Raw genomic sequence first — 14,235 nt, 5'->3', positions numbered from 1 at the left:
AATATAAAAGAAATAAAACACTACAAATTAAAAAGAAACCAGGTTTAGGGGGGCTAAAACCCTAAACCTGCGGAGGAGGCCTTTAGTCCCGGTTAGCCACGAGAACCGGGACTAAAGGTCCTCCGCCCCGACGGACCCCTGGCGCCCACGTGGACGGGCCTTTAGTCCCGGTTAGCCACGAGAACCGGGACTAAAGCCTTTAGTCGCGGTTCGTAAGAGGCGCGACTAAAGGGGGGGTCTTTAGTCGCGCATATTTAGTCCCGGTTGCACAGCCGGGACTAAAGGCCTTTGCGAACCGGGACTAAAGGCCTTTTTTCTACCAGTGTAATGCTCGATGTTACCTATACATAAACCTATGCATTCGGTCTGTAAAGTTTGTTGGGTCCAATCATTTCGATCTTCCCTATTTGATGGCTGTATTTAGTTTCTTCTTTTCATTTTCTCCCTATTCAGTCTTCGGTCAATACGGCTCGGTCTTTGTCTTGACCAAACGAACAAATTTCATAATAAATGTAGTGTAATTCATTGGTTCTAAACATAAGTAAGGTTGGTCATAGTGGGGAGTATCATATACTAGTATCATACATATGATACTAATGTATGATACTACATTCGTAGTGCATAGTATCATAGATTAGTATTATAGATGATCTCATTTATTGTCATGCATGACACATGATAGTGTAACATTTATTATGATACGGTATCTATCTATGTTATTGTAACCCTCTCTCTTTTCTTTAATTGTCTGCCACATAAGCATGCTTGCGAATTCCAGGTGTATGATACCACTTATATTACCCCACCATGGCCAACCTAAGAGGGCGATTGTGGAAGGCACTTATATTGAAACTTGCAACTTTGTGAGACTCTCGGTGTTACGAGTTGGGAGAAGGGCAAAGGAGATGGGAGTCCGGGACTCCGGGTATACCAGATTGATAGGACTAGAGGGTTGTACGCATGAGTGTGTGGGCCTCAGGGGTATATGGCGGTTGCGGAGTAATTCAGTTTCTTTGGTTTGACCAATCCGACCAAACTTAATTGGGTCTTTGATTTTTTATAACCAATCTCAATTCGGTCTTCTACAACTCCTATCATGTCAATACGGTTTCATTCTCGGTCTCGGTCTTAATGCCGGGGAAATGATGAACTACAGCGGACAAGGGTGTGTAATAACCAATAGCCAGAGATTGGCAACCATTCAAAACAAAAAAGCAAATCTCTGGATATGACCTGAAGGAGTTAGCGGGGCTGATTCCGTACAAATATCATATATTATATTTCTTCATCACCAATCCATTGTCGTCCAGCCCGGTTAGGATACCTGGCTTTCACCCAGGCGACCCGGGTTCAAATCCCGGCAATGGAGCCTTTTTTTGTTTTTGTACCGGTGAATTACGTACAGCCAACAAGCCACTTTGTCTCTCTTTTTTGGCGGGAAATAGTGGGTATTTTATTACTCAGAAAAAGTGTTACTGTCTGCTAATACAAAATCTTTCACACTGTCTGGAACTCGGTACAACCCACAAGCGGTACTATCTCTAGATTAACAAGACTAAGAGTAACTCTATTTTGATTACGAACAATTTTCAGCAGAATAAACCCACGAAGCTCCAAAAGCTTCTTGATCTCTATTATCAAGTGTCTGTAGGCAGAGCGATAAGTGAATCATCCGTTAGGGCAGCGATAGCAACCGGAGATTCGGAGTGGATCACGATAGGTACGTCAAAACGCTCCATACTCAAAGAAAGTCCTTCTAGAATGGCACTTATCTCAGCTTCGAGGAGGTATTTGCAATGGAATATATATTTGTAAGCAGAGAAAACAAGATAATTGATTCATCTATGTTCCTTGGGATTCCATATATTTGTAAACAGAAAGGATAAAATAATTGACTCATCTGTGTTCGTTAGGATCACACGGCCGGCGACCGACATAGCCACCCAACCTTGAGGCGGATTGGGCCACGCCACCGGTGCCGATTCATGAGGTACCGGAGGAACAAATATTGGAGACTTGCCCTGATTTTCTGAGCACTTTTCTTTTGCGCTTGATCGTATGAACACTTTGTCTAAGAAGACAAAACGTATAACAGTGATTAACGTCAAAATTTAAGATGAGTCGGGAAAGAATCAACGTTGTGCTTCTGGATATCGATTCTTTAAGACCAGCTCTATTTTGTCCATCATGTTAATTATGCTGGCACTACAGTACAGCAATTTCACGTGCATCCTTTTTACCAGTGGTTTTCTTCTTCAATGGCGCACAGGCAGCGTAGGAATAGATCGCATTGCCTCCTCGATCGCTTGGCTTCTACTCCCTCCGTTCAGAATTACTCGTTCAAGAAATAAATGTATCTAGATGTATTTTAGATGTATTTTAGTTATAGATACATTTATTTTTATGAAAGTAATTCCGAACGGAGTATAACATCTGACTCTGTCGTGCCTTTGCTTTTGGAGTACTTAATTAGATGTATGATTCGATGTTATGTTTCAAGTTCGTAGAGAAATATGGTATCCTTTTCATGTGGTAGAGTGTTTATTATGTAAAAGTGCGCTCAGTCGCCTGCGTGCGCATAAATAGTAAACTTTGTGATCAGGGCGAAGGATTCGCACGATACCATACTGATTACAAGGTGCAGCAAACTCTCCTGCACTCACGCAAAAGTTATGCTACCACCTGCGCGGATGTGGGCTGCTACCACTACTTAACTGCAACGCTCCGCCCAGCCCTCCGTTCCCACCTTTTCTCTCGAATGTAGTATCTGCGACACTCTTTTCTCTCATCTTGTTAGCAGCTCAATATCAGCTCCAACTTCGGCGATCTTCGAGTCCATCGAAGCTTTTGCGCTGCTTGTGACGCTCTTCACGTCGAGGTCAAGGGCGATGGACTTGACCAGGCCGTTCAACATCTAAAGGTTAAAACAGGTCAAGGGAAGCACATGCAAAGGTGATACCTCGTTCAAAACTCTGCCATAATAAATACTCCCTCTGTCCCAAAAATCTTGTCTTAAATTTATCTAGATATGGATGTATCTAATACTAAAACGTGACTTGATACATCCGTATTTAGACAAATCTAAGACAAGAATTTTGGGACGGAGGGAATATGTTATTTTGCATAATGAAATGTCGAAAAGGATACAAGAGAGCCGATTGCAACAAGCGCCCTGTATTTCGAATCGGCATCTTGGGCATCGTCTTCAGCAATCTGTGGATGCAGATAAGAAATGTAAACACATGTGGCTGCAGGGAGTAGAGTGATTTACAGAGGTCAAAGATATGGGGGAACTCACTTCAAGGGCCGCAGAAAGAATCTGTGCCTGACTTTGTTCATCCTTCGATTCAATTGAAAGAACAGAATAGCTGCAGAAAAATATATATATTAGTCAAAAAAAGTGACAAGATCAATCAATGCAGGGACATCAGCAGCATTGCCAGGTGTGCCTGCTATCATGACCAACAAAATTGGAATGCATGGCTAGGTACAAGTATAACACAACTCAACTTACTTCAGTAAAAGTGTGGCATATGCCAAGTGAGCGCTCTTGCTAAAAGACGGCTTGCAGCTTGAGAAAGAATCAATAATCTGAAATTTTATAGCAAACAAAAGAGGCACGCCAAAATTTACTTGCCACCCCAAAAGAAGTATTCAAAACCTAATTTCGTTTTATGAACTAAAAGAGGCCCAGAAATTGACCGATAGATGTTGTAGTAATAATTTGAATCATAAAACTAACAGCTACTCCCTCCGTCCCAAAATATAAGAACATTTTTTACACTAGTATCAAAAACGTTCTTATATTTTGGGACAGAGGGAGTACTTTCGAGTCAAAATATATAAATAGGCTGAAACAAAAAGTAAGTGTGTAGTTTGAAAACTAACCTCAGCACAATGGGTTTTCAACCATTGGTGTAAGCATGAGTTGTCAAATAAGTTAGTAACTGCTTTGAGGATTGTAAGCACATTCGGTGAGTGCACAGGTATTGCTACAGCCTTACGGAAAGTTTCCATGAGTACATCTGAGTGATAACATGAGTAAAGAATCTTAGTTCAGTACCAATAAACAAAACAAGGCTGACCATTTTGCTGAGAAATACTACCAGCTATTCTTAAAATGAACATAATAACCAAAGATACCGAGTCAAAAAAAAAAAACTCAGACAAGAAAGACTGATGCGCTAAAGCATTAGCAGGCACAAGCATAAACTCACCGTTTCCACTTTCGATGGTCTTAAGAAGTAAAGTAGCCCCGTCAGGGTGCAACACAAACATCCTCAGAAAATCAACAACTGTAAGGTAGACAGATGGGCAATTATTTCAGATGAACCAAAAACCATCTCCATCAAAAACATAATGCAGTTTCGAATATCCAAACATAATACACTACTCCCTCCGTTCGGAATTACTTGTCGCGGAAATGGATGTATCTAGACGTATTTTAGTTCTAGATACATCCATTTCCGAGACCAGTAATTCCGAACGGAGGGAGTAGTTGTTAAACCCAAGCAACTGTCCACTAATATTAGATAAGAATGTTTTACTGCAAAAAGCATTTGGAACAGAATCCACGTGTAAAAGATAGCTCCATAGGAGAAAACAAGCTCCGGCATTCTTAACAGTTTGTCACCTTCGGTGAGAACATTGGGAAACCAAAATATATCTTGGTCGGTTGAATTTTATCCGATTTCTTTGACCAATACCAAGGCTTTATAACGAAATTGTCCTCATCCGTGGATGTATCAATTATTTTTCTCTCTTTTAACACTGAGAAGCTGACATTTTTCCAAATAACAACTTTAGCTCTACAATCAAACTTTTGGCAGGAAAAAAGAGCATGCCACAATTAATTGAAACTGTCAACTACAACAACGGAATTATTACATTATAATAGCTGACGATAATTCAATTAGACTAAGAGTCTATGACAGAAGGGATGCGCTCAGTCAATAATCTCCTTATGTTTTAGTTCTTATTACGACTGACATCGAAATTCAAGAGTATAGTCTAGTAATCACCAGGTGAAAACAGAGAGCTTGGAGTCAACCATTATGTTGCTAACAGTGTTAATGGGGTCCCAAAGTTTTTTAGAGAAGGGATGTACCTGGAAACATCATCTGTGAAGGCCAAGACTTCAATATTTTTAGCAACAACACGATGTCAGCATCCGCAAGCTTGCTTGTGTGATAAAATGATGTATTTTTCAATACTTTCACTATAGCAGCTAATCTTGAAAAGTCTGCCTCGGACAAGGATAGATGTTTTTGTTCCTGAATAAACAGAAGTCAATTATTAAGCCTAAGTAAGACATTAATGATCCCTATGAACAGAGTGAATCCCCTGAAAGTATGAAATAATATAGAAATTAAAACCCCTCATAAAGTTTGGACATGATTGTATTCTAAGAATCCCATGTGGAGATACCAGACTGAACTAAGCTGTTGTTAAGCCCACATAACTCCATAATTATTTTAGCTTTGTGCTAGATGAACCAGTACTCAAATGACAGCAATATGGTTATTGTCGTCTAAAGAATTTTTCATCGCATCCCATAGAAAGCCAAAACACAAGAAATTCGCAGTTTTGCTAGCCAGGTCAAGTTATCCAATTCATACTTCAGCAAAGCATAGTATCATAATTACACACCCATCATGGACATGGACATCCAACACATGTCTCTGCACTTCGAATAGCTGGAACAAACTTTGTTCAACTATGCTGAGAACCTGAGGTGGTTTAGTAGCATGTCTTTTCCACACTACTACTTGCCTAAGAAAGTTATATTCCTTATGCCAGGGACAAAATTATCAGCCCAAGCTCGCAGCTTAAGAAACAAAAGGGCCAACGAGAGGGTGAGAGATGTGGGAGTTCATGGACCTGAAGCACCTTGATAGTTCTAAAATAAATCTTTAAGGATGTAAATAAAGGTGTGAGATACTGAAATAAGCTTCAAAATTACCGAGTCAGATGCAAGTGTTGCACTGAATTCTGTAATTTTCTTAAGGATTCCCTCAAACTGAGCCGTCTCAAATAGTAACATTCCGTTCTGCAAACAAAGGGAAGTTTTGTTTTTGAGTGAGAATTGCAATAGATCATAACTCAAATCTGATGGCAGCTTGTTTCTAGTGTGTGTACAAGAACAAAGTACAGGTAGTTGAGTTCAAATGTTTTAGTTTCAATCAAGTACTCGTATTAGATTATCATCAGTTAATAGCAATCATGAAGATCCATTCGTACCTTTGGTATGTGCTTGAAAGTTTGTTTTGGGGCACTGCCTGCAATTATGTATGGAACATTATGGCAGGACTCTCAAAAGATGCTAGAGATATTTACATTTTATGCGAGGAAAAAGGAAGAAAAACCTATTGTAACAAATTGAACACTATGTGCATGAATACATACCATTTGACGAAGACGGTTCCCCAGGTACATATGCATTACCTGATACATAATTAATAAAGTCAAGCATCAACAGACCGAAACTGGCAATATATTAATATTTTATAAACGACTGCTGAAAGATATAAAATCTAACACGCTTACCCCCAGTATAGGGATCGCGAAAAGATGGATCTGGAACAAAATTGCTCTGCCCAGAATTTTGCAGTATGAATTCTACAACTTGCTGGCGATATGTCAAAGGAAGATTTTCTTTCAGGAGCCATTTGTCTGCAACTGCGTATGGATCATCTGCACAAAACAATTCATAGGTAAGACGGTGGTACTTAAAATAGCAAAGTGGTAGACTCTCAAGCATCAAATCAAAGTGCAGTACATGCAAGCGGAGAAAAAACTTAACGTTAGATGACTATTTAAATGATGATTTTTCTAAACATAACTATGTGGGTCACAATATTGCTTTTTTACTCTGGAAACAATAGCAGAGAAACAACTTCTAAATGCAAGACAAATGTGTGATATACCTGATCGATTGTAGGGCAGTTTCCGAATGGGCTCTCCATCTCCAATGTCAACATTAAAAACTGCACAAATATATAAAAAATAATACTATAAAGAAACATAAATGGTTAGGAAAAGGCTAGCACTCAACCGACTGATTTTCTGTCTGTCCCTGTGGGAGCTCAACCAGGGATTTGCATCATGGCCCATGTTGCAGTTCCAATATGGGCCATGTTGCAAAGGACGGGAGCAGAGTGACGTGCGTGATGCGTGGGAGCTCAGCCTCGGATTGCAACATGGCCCATGTTGAAAGGACGGGGGCAGCGCGAGGAGCATGACGCATGCCTGTGTGCAAGCTCAGCCTGAGATTTGCAACATGGCCCATGTTGCAAAGGACGGGGTAGAAACCATGTTGCACTGGAAACATTTTTTTTTTCATAAACCGCAAAAAAACTGTTCGGCGGAGTGCAACACGGCTCTGTTGCAAAGCCCCAAACGCAACACGAGCCATGTTGTGGACGGACTGGGGCGCCCGGCTGACGCAGGAAGAGATCGAACGGCTGTCTCACACGCTAGCCAACGACTACCAAGGCGGTTAATGTGATTCGATTATTGCTCTGCTGACGCGTAGCGTCGCCTAAAAGTTTAACGGTGAAACAAATCAAAGAGAAATTAACTTACCGAAGTCATAGTGAGCACCATCATAAACCTGACCTTGTGCAGCATCCCCAGGTCCATCCACCACTTCACCAATCTAGCAATTTGGTTTATGACAAGATAAGTCACCGACGCTTATTTTGGGACGGAGGGAGTATACAACAAAGCAACAATGCCACTGCAAGGTCAAGCGTGGTAAAAGCATATCGAGTGCTAAATTAGGTTCCATTTAATGTGTAATAAATGTGTCATCAACCCTATCATATTTGAAGATTGTATGTGTGAATTTGGACCGTCACTGCAGGCATTGAGTGCCTCATGGATACCTCAAATTGCATACAAACTTGCATTTAAGTTAAATAACTCAAGCAGCATCAAGCAGCTAAAGATAGCAACACACCAAATATGTAAACATTTCTCAGCTTTGCAAATTCTTTGATGTAGCAACTTAATATAATACTATGAAAAGGTCTAATGCACAAAGGTACTTACTTTGTCCCATTTTAGCTCTTTTGAATTCCATGAATAAGCAACACCGTTATCCCCCTCTCTAACAATTAGAGTTTGCCCATCATTGTTTCCTGCTTGGGCAAAAGAAAAGTTACAAACATGGCATTACTATGCAAAAATAACACGCGCGGTGATGACTGGATATTGTCAGTTACTTTACATACACCACAAGTCCACGACACTAAAGAATTTATAGAAAATTCGTTTTTATATTGTGATCTCCTTAATCCCTTATGAGCTGAAATATGATGAAGGCAAGGTTTATTGCAAACTGGAAAGATATGAATATTTTCAAAAGCTCGAGATTATTTCAGTGTGCAACAGTATATCTTCAATCCGATTTTAATTTTGAACTCCATAATATGCTGACATTATGTTTCATGAAAACACACCCAGCCTGCAGAATTCACTACAAATAGTTGGAGCATCATGGAAATATGAACACAATACCCCTGTAACGTATCAGAAAAATGAGATATATGACCTTGAACTTGCAGTGCCTCAACTCCTGGTAGATCCATCAACTTCAGTCCACCAACAGTCTTTCTGTAGGAAAAAAAGGCATAAAGATCATTTGGTCAAATTAGTAGTCGACGTATGATTAACCCCATGGTTCCGACTATTATTATTTTTGGACAAGTCTCGCCTAAAAATTAAAATGTTGGCATAACAATTACATGATAGAGTAATCCGACAACAAAACTGATCCTTTAAGCAGAAGATGTCAAAACTTCAGAATGTGAAAAAAAAAACAGCAACCAACCTGGTTAGTGTGTACTGAGAAATAATATCGGTATATGTTGCAAGTTCCTCATCACTGCAGAACCTATTATTGTCGGTTGTCCATATCCTCACAACTCCGTCAGAACATGCAGTAACAACATCTCCATTATCCAAAAATTTAGCATCCCATATACATCCTGGGTGTTCAATGCTCTGAACACAGATTCCATCTGCATTATATTACTTGACAGTCTTATAACCAGGTACATGAAGAAAAATCTGGATTCTGCTACGTACTAACAACCAAAACAAAAAAACTGCACTATAATGCACCTCCAATATAAATTTCGCTTCTAAAATGGTTCATATTATGAATCCAAACATACTATCCCAAAAAACAAGACAGATATATCCTAGCTGCATCCATGAAACACACAACTCAAATCAGCCCAAGAAACTGGTTTACATCGTCATAGGTACAGGTGAAAGAAGACCGTGTGTGGGTATCTGGATTCTTATTTTCAGTGTGGAAGAAAAGAAGACTGGAACTGCTCATGGACTAGCCAAAGGAGGAATCAAGACAAGAATACAGGTGCTTAACGATAATTAGCAGATCTCTCTTTACTTATTGTCACAATTTCCACTATCGTGCTAAATACAAACTACCTTTCCCATATGCCACTGCCAATATGTTTGAGGTCAAAGTATTTACAATCTTTTGCCTATAATAATGGAATCCCGTGCAATATTTTGCCTCTAACAGAATCCCAGTTAAGAGGAAGTACTATCATAGACTGGGACTATTTTTGTTTGGAGAAAATATTAGACTGAGGCATATAGGGGGACAAACCAGCTGACGAGTGGATAGTAACCCCAATGGAACGGTCAGGGTTTAAAGAGTTGTTCAGAACACATGGTACAAGTACGGATGGGAATAAAAAATTAAAAAGGTGAAAAATAAACCCAAACCAAGAAAAGAAAAATATAATGTTAAATCAGCTCAGGGTCCATACATCAGTTGCCATGCATAGAAAACCGAATTAATATCAGTCAGTTCGGTTTTAGGTTCAGTTTAACCAAACGGACTGAAAGAATCTGCTCGTCCTATGGCCCCATTTCCCAGGGCCATGCTGCCGTCCTTATCTACTTTAGCAAAAAGCAAGTCCATCAAAATCTCAACTAAAGCCCAGCAAGATCTCCACCAAGTCAGCTAGGTGCCTAGGCCCATCTCTTGCTCTCGCGTACCAATGCAATCATGACGGTCAACGGGCCACAGGGAAACAAAGTTACGAACACTTCGCACAATCCTAGCCGCCAGCACCAGCCGACGTGCGTGCAATCCATCCCAACGACCAACAGCACTGCACTCGGCGGCCCCATCAGTGGACTAGCACTCCTGTCAGTCTGTCACCGTCAACGAGACGATTCAAAGGATTCAAAGAGGAGCAGTGCCATGCAACAATGACGGTAGCAAAGTGCAATCATGTATGCTCTGCATTGCAGATTCAACAACAAGATTTTGGATTTCAATCATGACCTGTTGATAAAATCCGAGTATTTGACAGCATGCACACCCTGTTCTGCTATTGAATTACAGTTCTGTTTAAACCGAAAAGCAAACCGAGGTTTGGGTGAACCCAATTTCCGGTTCATAGTAATTTCCAGGCTAACTCAGTTGTCAATTTTAGAAAACCAAAATACCGGGGAAAAAAGAGGAAGAACCGAATGCCCACACCTAGATTAAAATATAAGGAAATTATATCCTATAAAAAAAGTGCCACTACATTTTAACAATAATTCTCCAAAGCAGACAAAATAAATCACCTTTCCATATCTTGACAGAACGATCCTCACTGCCACTAGCAATTAGACCAGATGAATGCGCATCCACAGAATATACAAGAGAGGTATGGCCAATCATCTCCAACAGGGGTTGGCCAGTTAATGCCCATAACTTTATAGTTCTGCGACCAGACAAAATATCATATGTTATCGTGTAAACAGAGTAGCTGTAAACTGAAAGAATACATTTGATGCACAAAAATGTAAGACGACAATGAAAATGATGAAAATAGATGAGCAGTTCCTTTCAGCAAACCGTTGGCAGTATATTAGTACGAATATCCAAGATCAAACGAGAAATTATGAGATCTTCATGTACAATTTTATAGAAAGAATAATAGCAGCCTGTACTGATCCATCCTTTCGTTTAAAAGCAGGTGGAACTAGTCAGGTGATATTTTAATCACTCACCCATCATGTGATGCAGAAAGTATACCCATCCCTGGCATCTGTGCTAAACATCGAACAGTGTCTGCAATGGAACAACATTTGTCAACCGATCAAGTATGTGTGGATGAGCACAAAAATGCCAAAAGCACTAGTGCACATCAGGAGTTAACAAATAACCTGCATGCCCAGAGAATGTATGTAGACAAGTCCTTCCTTTCCAAAGTTTAATGGTGGAATCACTTGAACCTATACAAAAGGGGAAAGATGTGAAATATTAATCAACCATTTGACAAATTTAGTTATAGATATTCATGGGCAGTCACAATTGCTCTCAAATATATACTTTCATAATTCATAAACCAGGATGCCATATGATGTTGAAGCCAATGACACCAGTTCAGTTATGGAAACGCTAGAAAACAGTGAAAATAATAAATCGCACTAGCAGTACAAGGTACCAGCGCACCAATGTAGAAATTTAATAATAAAAATCTAGTAAAAATGGAAAATGAAGACATAGCGGAAGCTCTACCCGTAAATAGTTCTCCCGAGGGCAGCTTTAGAACAGTTTGCACTGCAACTTTATGAGCCTCCCAAACTTCTACAGCATTGCCATCTCTCCACCTTCTTAAAGTACTGTGCATAATACAAGCGTCAGGGTACAGCAAGAAATCATTAGCTGGAAACTTCATAAATTATTAGCCCATTATGCCATTTGACAAAACAAAAATACAGCATAAAGTATAATTCATAAACGCGCATGCCCAAAAATACTGAATATACCACAGCCTAAACACAAGTAACATTGGAAACCTTTTCTATCAGGGACTCAGAGTGTAGAAAGAAACGGAAGTACGATATGTGAATTTGTACAAATAGAAGAAATATAATTTATTATATTACATTCATGTTACACCACTACATCTGTCAAACAATTACCCCATGAACAAATTGTCTGCATTTGTTGTGTTATTACCATCATATACAAGAAAGACCCTCAGGATACAAGCAAGTTCTGCACAGGAATTACACTGGTTGGGAAAAAACATACCAATCCATCGATGAAGATATAATGTCACCGTTGTCGTCGATAGCAAGACCAGTCACCTGTGAGGTGTGACCCTTCATTGTTCCAACAACTTCTCCTGTATGCAAATTCCATAGCAATACTAGGGTATCCATGCCACCAGAAACAATCGCTCCTTCCGGAAAGCGATCAGAAGGTGGAGCCCAAACCATCGGGCCAACAAAACTTGAATGTCCTACAAGTGTTTTTGAGAGGACATATTCGCGCTTCTTTTCCGGGTGCTGCGTCCAGAATCTCACCGTTTTATCTCTTGACGATGTTGCGACCCCCACATCACCACAGATACAGATCCCACGAACCTATTAAAAAAGGAGCAAACACAAGTTACCCAAGAACCAAATGTGTAGGCGTGTAGCAAATGTAGAAATTATGAAAGAGTTTGATAACAAGGATCTAACTTTATTGGTTGAATACATACCAATGCTCAAAGTCTTGAACTACTTAGTGATGCAGATATGCGTTCCACGTATGCAAAATAAACTGTGCCTAAGCTCTTAACAGTTTGAGCAAAATAATCGGCTAATACACAGGGATCACCTTTATCTCCAAATTTGGTTGATCATCATATACGCACTTTTTTTATTTTCAAGACTACCATGCTCCCCTTTTACTATCCTTTGAACATACACATGGGTTTGCATAAAGGGGTGTTTTGTATTATGTTTGGTATTTACATGCTAAATGCGAGTTATAATTGGAACCATGATTGGAACCATAAATCCATCGTTAGAAAAACAGAACGTGGCATTCTGGATGAGCATTGATTCCTGAAATAAGCACGACAATTTGTTGAATTTTGGTGGAACATAACATAGGAACTAACCATCTGATTACACATGTGAAAAGAACCCCAGCAAAACCAAGTAACCAATGATTCCTAGATCCACAAATCCACTACAAACATCGTATCAAAAGCAAGTCAAACTGCAATGACTAACCGCCGGCTATTTTTACACTACATATTCACCCCCTAAACCCTGTAAATCGACTGTTACAAACCGAAACTAAAGTCACAAGAGCATGCGCAGGGAAGAACTAAATTCGGACGGGCAATTGAAATCTAAAACTTGTGGGGGGGTGTTGGACCGGAGGAGGGGGCAAGCTGAACCCGCGGGAGGGCAACCAAGCTAGCTAGGTCGAATTACGCAAACCCGCGCCGCCCTTCCAGCGAACGCGTCCAACTAGCAGATCGAGACGGCCCGCGCCCGCCGCAAACCCTCCGTCTAGGGTTCGTCCGGGCCGGCCAGGTGGGATCGAATCGCGTACATACTTGCAGGGGAAGCAAAGCGGAGAGCTGAGGCGACGGACGCGGGGCGAATAGTGCAGGGGAGAGGGAGAGGCTTACATCATCCTCGTGGCCGTGGAGCTGCGCGCTGAGGTGGTACTCGGCCATGGGCGCGCTGAGAGAGAAAGATTGGCGGAGGAGGGAGACGGCGAGTCGAGACTGACACGATGCCAACTGCGAGCAAAGTTTCGTGGGTTGTTGTGTCTCGGTCGTATCTCGCGTTGTTGCGATTTTATGGAGGCTGGGCCGTGCCAGGTTGAGGTGGGCTCTCTTTATGGGCTGAGAGCATCTACGACCAATTCGGCCGACGAGACCGGGCAGGTCCGGACGCGTCCGCTTTGGACCCTTATATTTTAGTGCATGCAACACAATACTCAAAATTGACCCTGTTTGGATACTCTAACTTAGCTAAAGGTTAGAATTAGTTTTTAGCTCATGACTAATCCTGAATTAACTAACCGAAGGGAAAAAATGGGTGGAGACGGGCTGCAAACCTCCCGTTGTGCGTACCCGCTCTAATCTATCGCTACTTGTCCCTGCTGTCCATCGAATGCTATCCTCTCATCCGTACCTGCGCTTATGTTTCTCGGCTCGAATACCTCGCATTGGCTCCATGAAACGACTACGCGGCTCGTATCAATCACTTCCGCGGCAATCAGTATTTCCATGGCCAAGCGACCGGAGCCCTCTTCTCCACGCGATCGGACTGGTGCGCGTGGGATCCCTGGCCGCACCGCGCCAAAACGCCTCGTCGCCCTCTCTCTCCCATGGCTGCATCGGGCCAGAACAACAGCCATGGCCGCCACGGGTCGTGCTCCCGCTGCTGAAGTGTCGCCTC

At 41.2% G+C, this 14,235-nt stretch overlaps 1 protein-coding gene and 1 non-coding gene across 2 annotated transcripts; one reads left to right on the top strand and one right to left on the bottom strand.

Moving 5' to 3' along the window:
* Positions 1–1,295: 1,295 nt before the first annotated feature.
* TRNAE-UUC (transfer RNA glutamic acid (anticodon UUC)) lies at positions 1,296–1,369 on the top strand. Its single transcript has one exon. It is a non-coding gene; the product is annotated as a tRNA-Glu (tRNA).
* A 1,175-nt stretch (positions 1,370–2,544) lies between these two features.
* LOC123052907 (phospholipase A-2-activating protein) lies at positions 2,545–13,659 on the bottom strand. Its single transcript, XM_044476269.1, has 22 exons — positions 13,458–13,659; positions 12,077–12,411; positions 11,558–11,661; positions 11,203–11,271; positions 11,047–11,107; positions 10,618–10,757; positions 8,834–9,023; positions 8,555–8,616; positions 8,053–8,141; positions 7,585–7,657; positions 6,927–6,986; positions 6,547–6,693; positions 6,406–6,444; positions 6,241–6,278; positions 5,963–6,049; positions 5,108–5,273; positions 4,218–4,295; positions 3,889–4,025; positions 3,515–3,591; positions 3,299–3,368; positions 3,148–3,213; positions 2,545–2,914 (listed from the first exon to the last, which is right to left on the bottom strand). The coding sequence occupies exons 1-22, from the start codon at positions 13,503–13,505 to the stop codon at positions 2,786–2,788; spliced, it is 2,265 nt and encodes a 754-aa protein (XP_044332204.1). The 5' UTR covers positions 13,506–13,659; the 3' UTR covers positions 2,545–2,785.
* Positions 13,660–14,235: the final 576 nt, after the last annotated feature.

Source organism: Triticum aestivum, chromosome 2D (assembly GCF_018294505.1).
Source record: "Triticum aestivum cultivar Chinese Spring chromosome 2D, IWGSC CS RefSeq v2.1, whole genome shotgun sequence".
Lineage (NCBI taxonomy): Eukaryota > Viridiplantae > Streptophyta > Magnoliopsida > Poales > Poaceae > Triticum > Triticum aestivum.
Note: the sequence above shows the minus strand (reverse complement) of the source record. Positions and strands in the feature narration are given on the sequence as shown.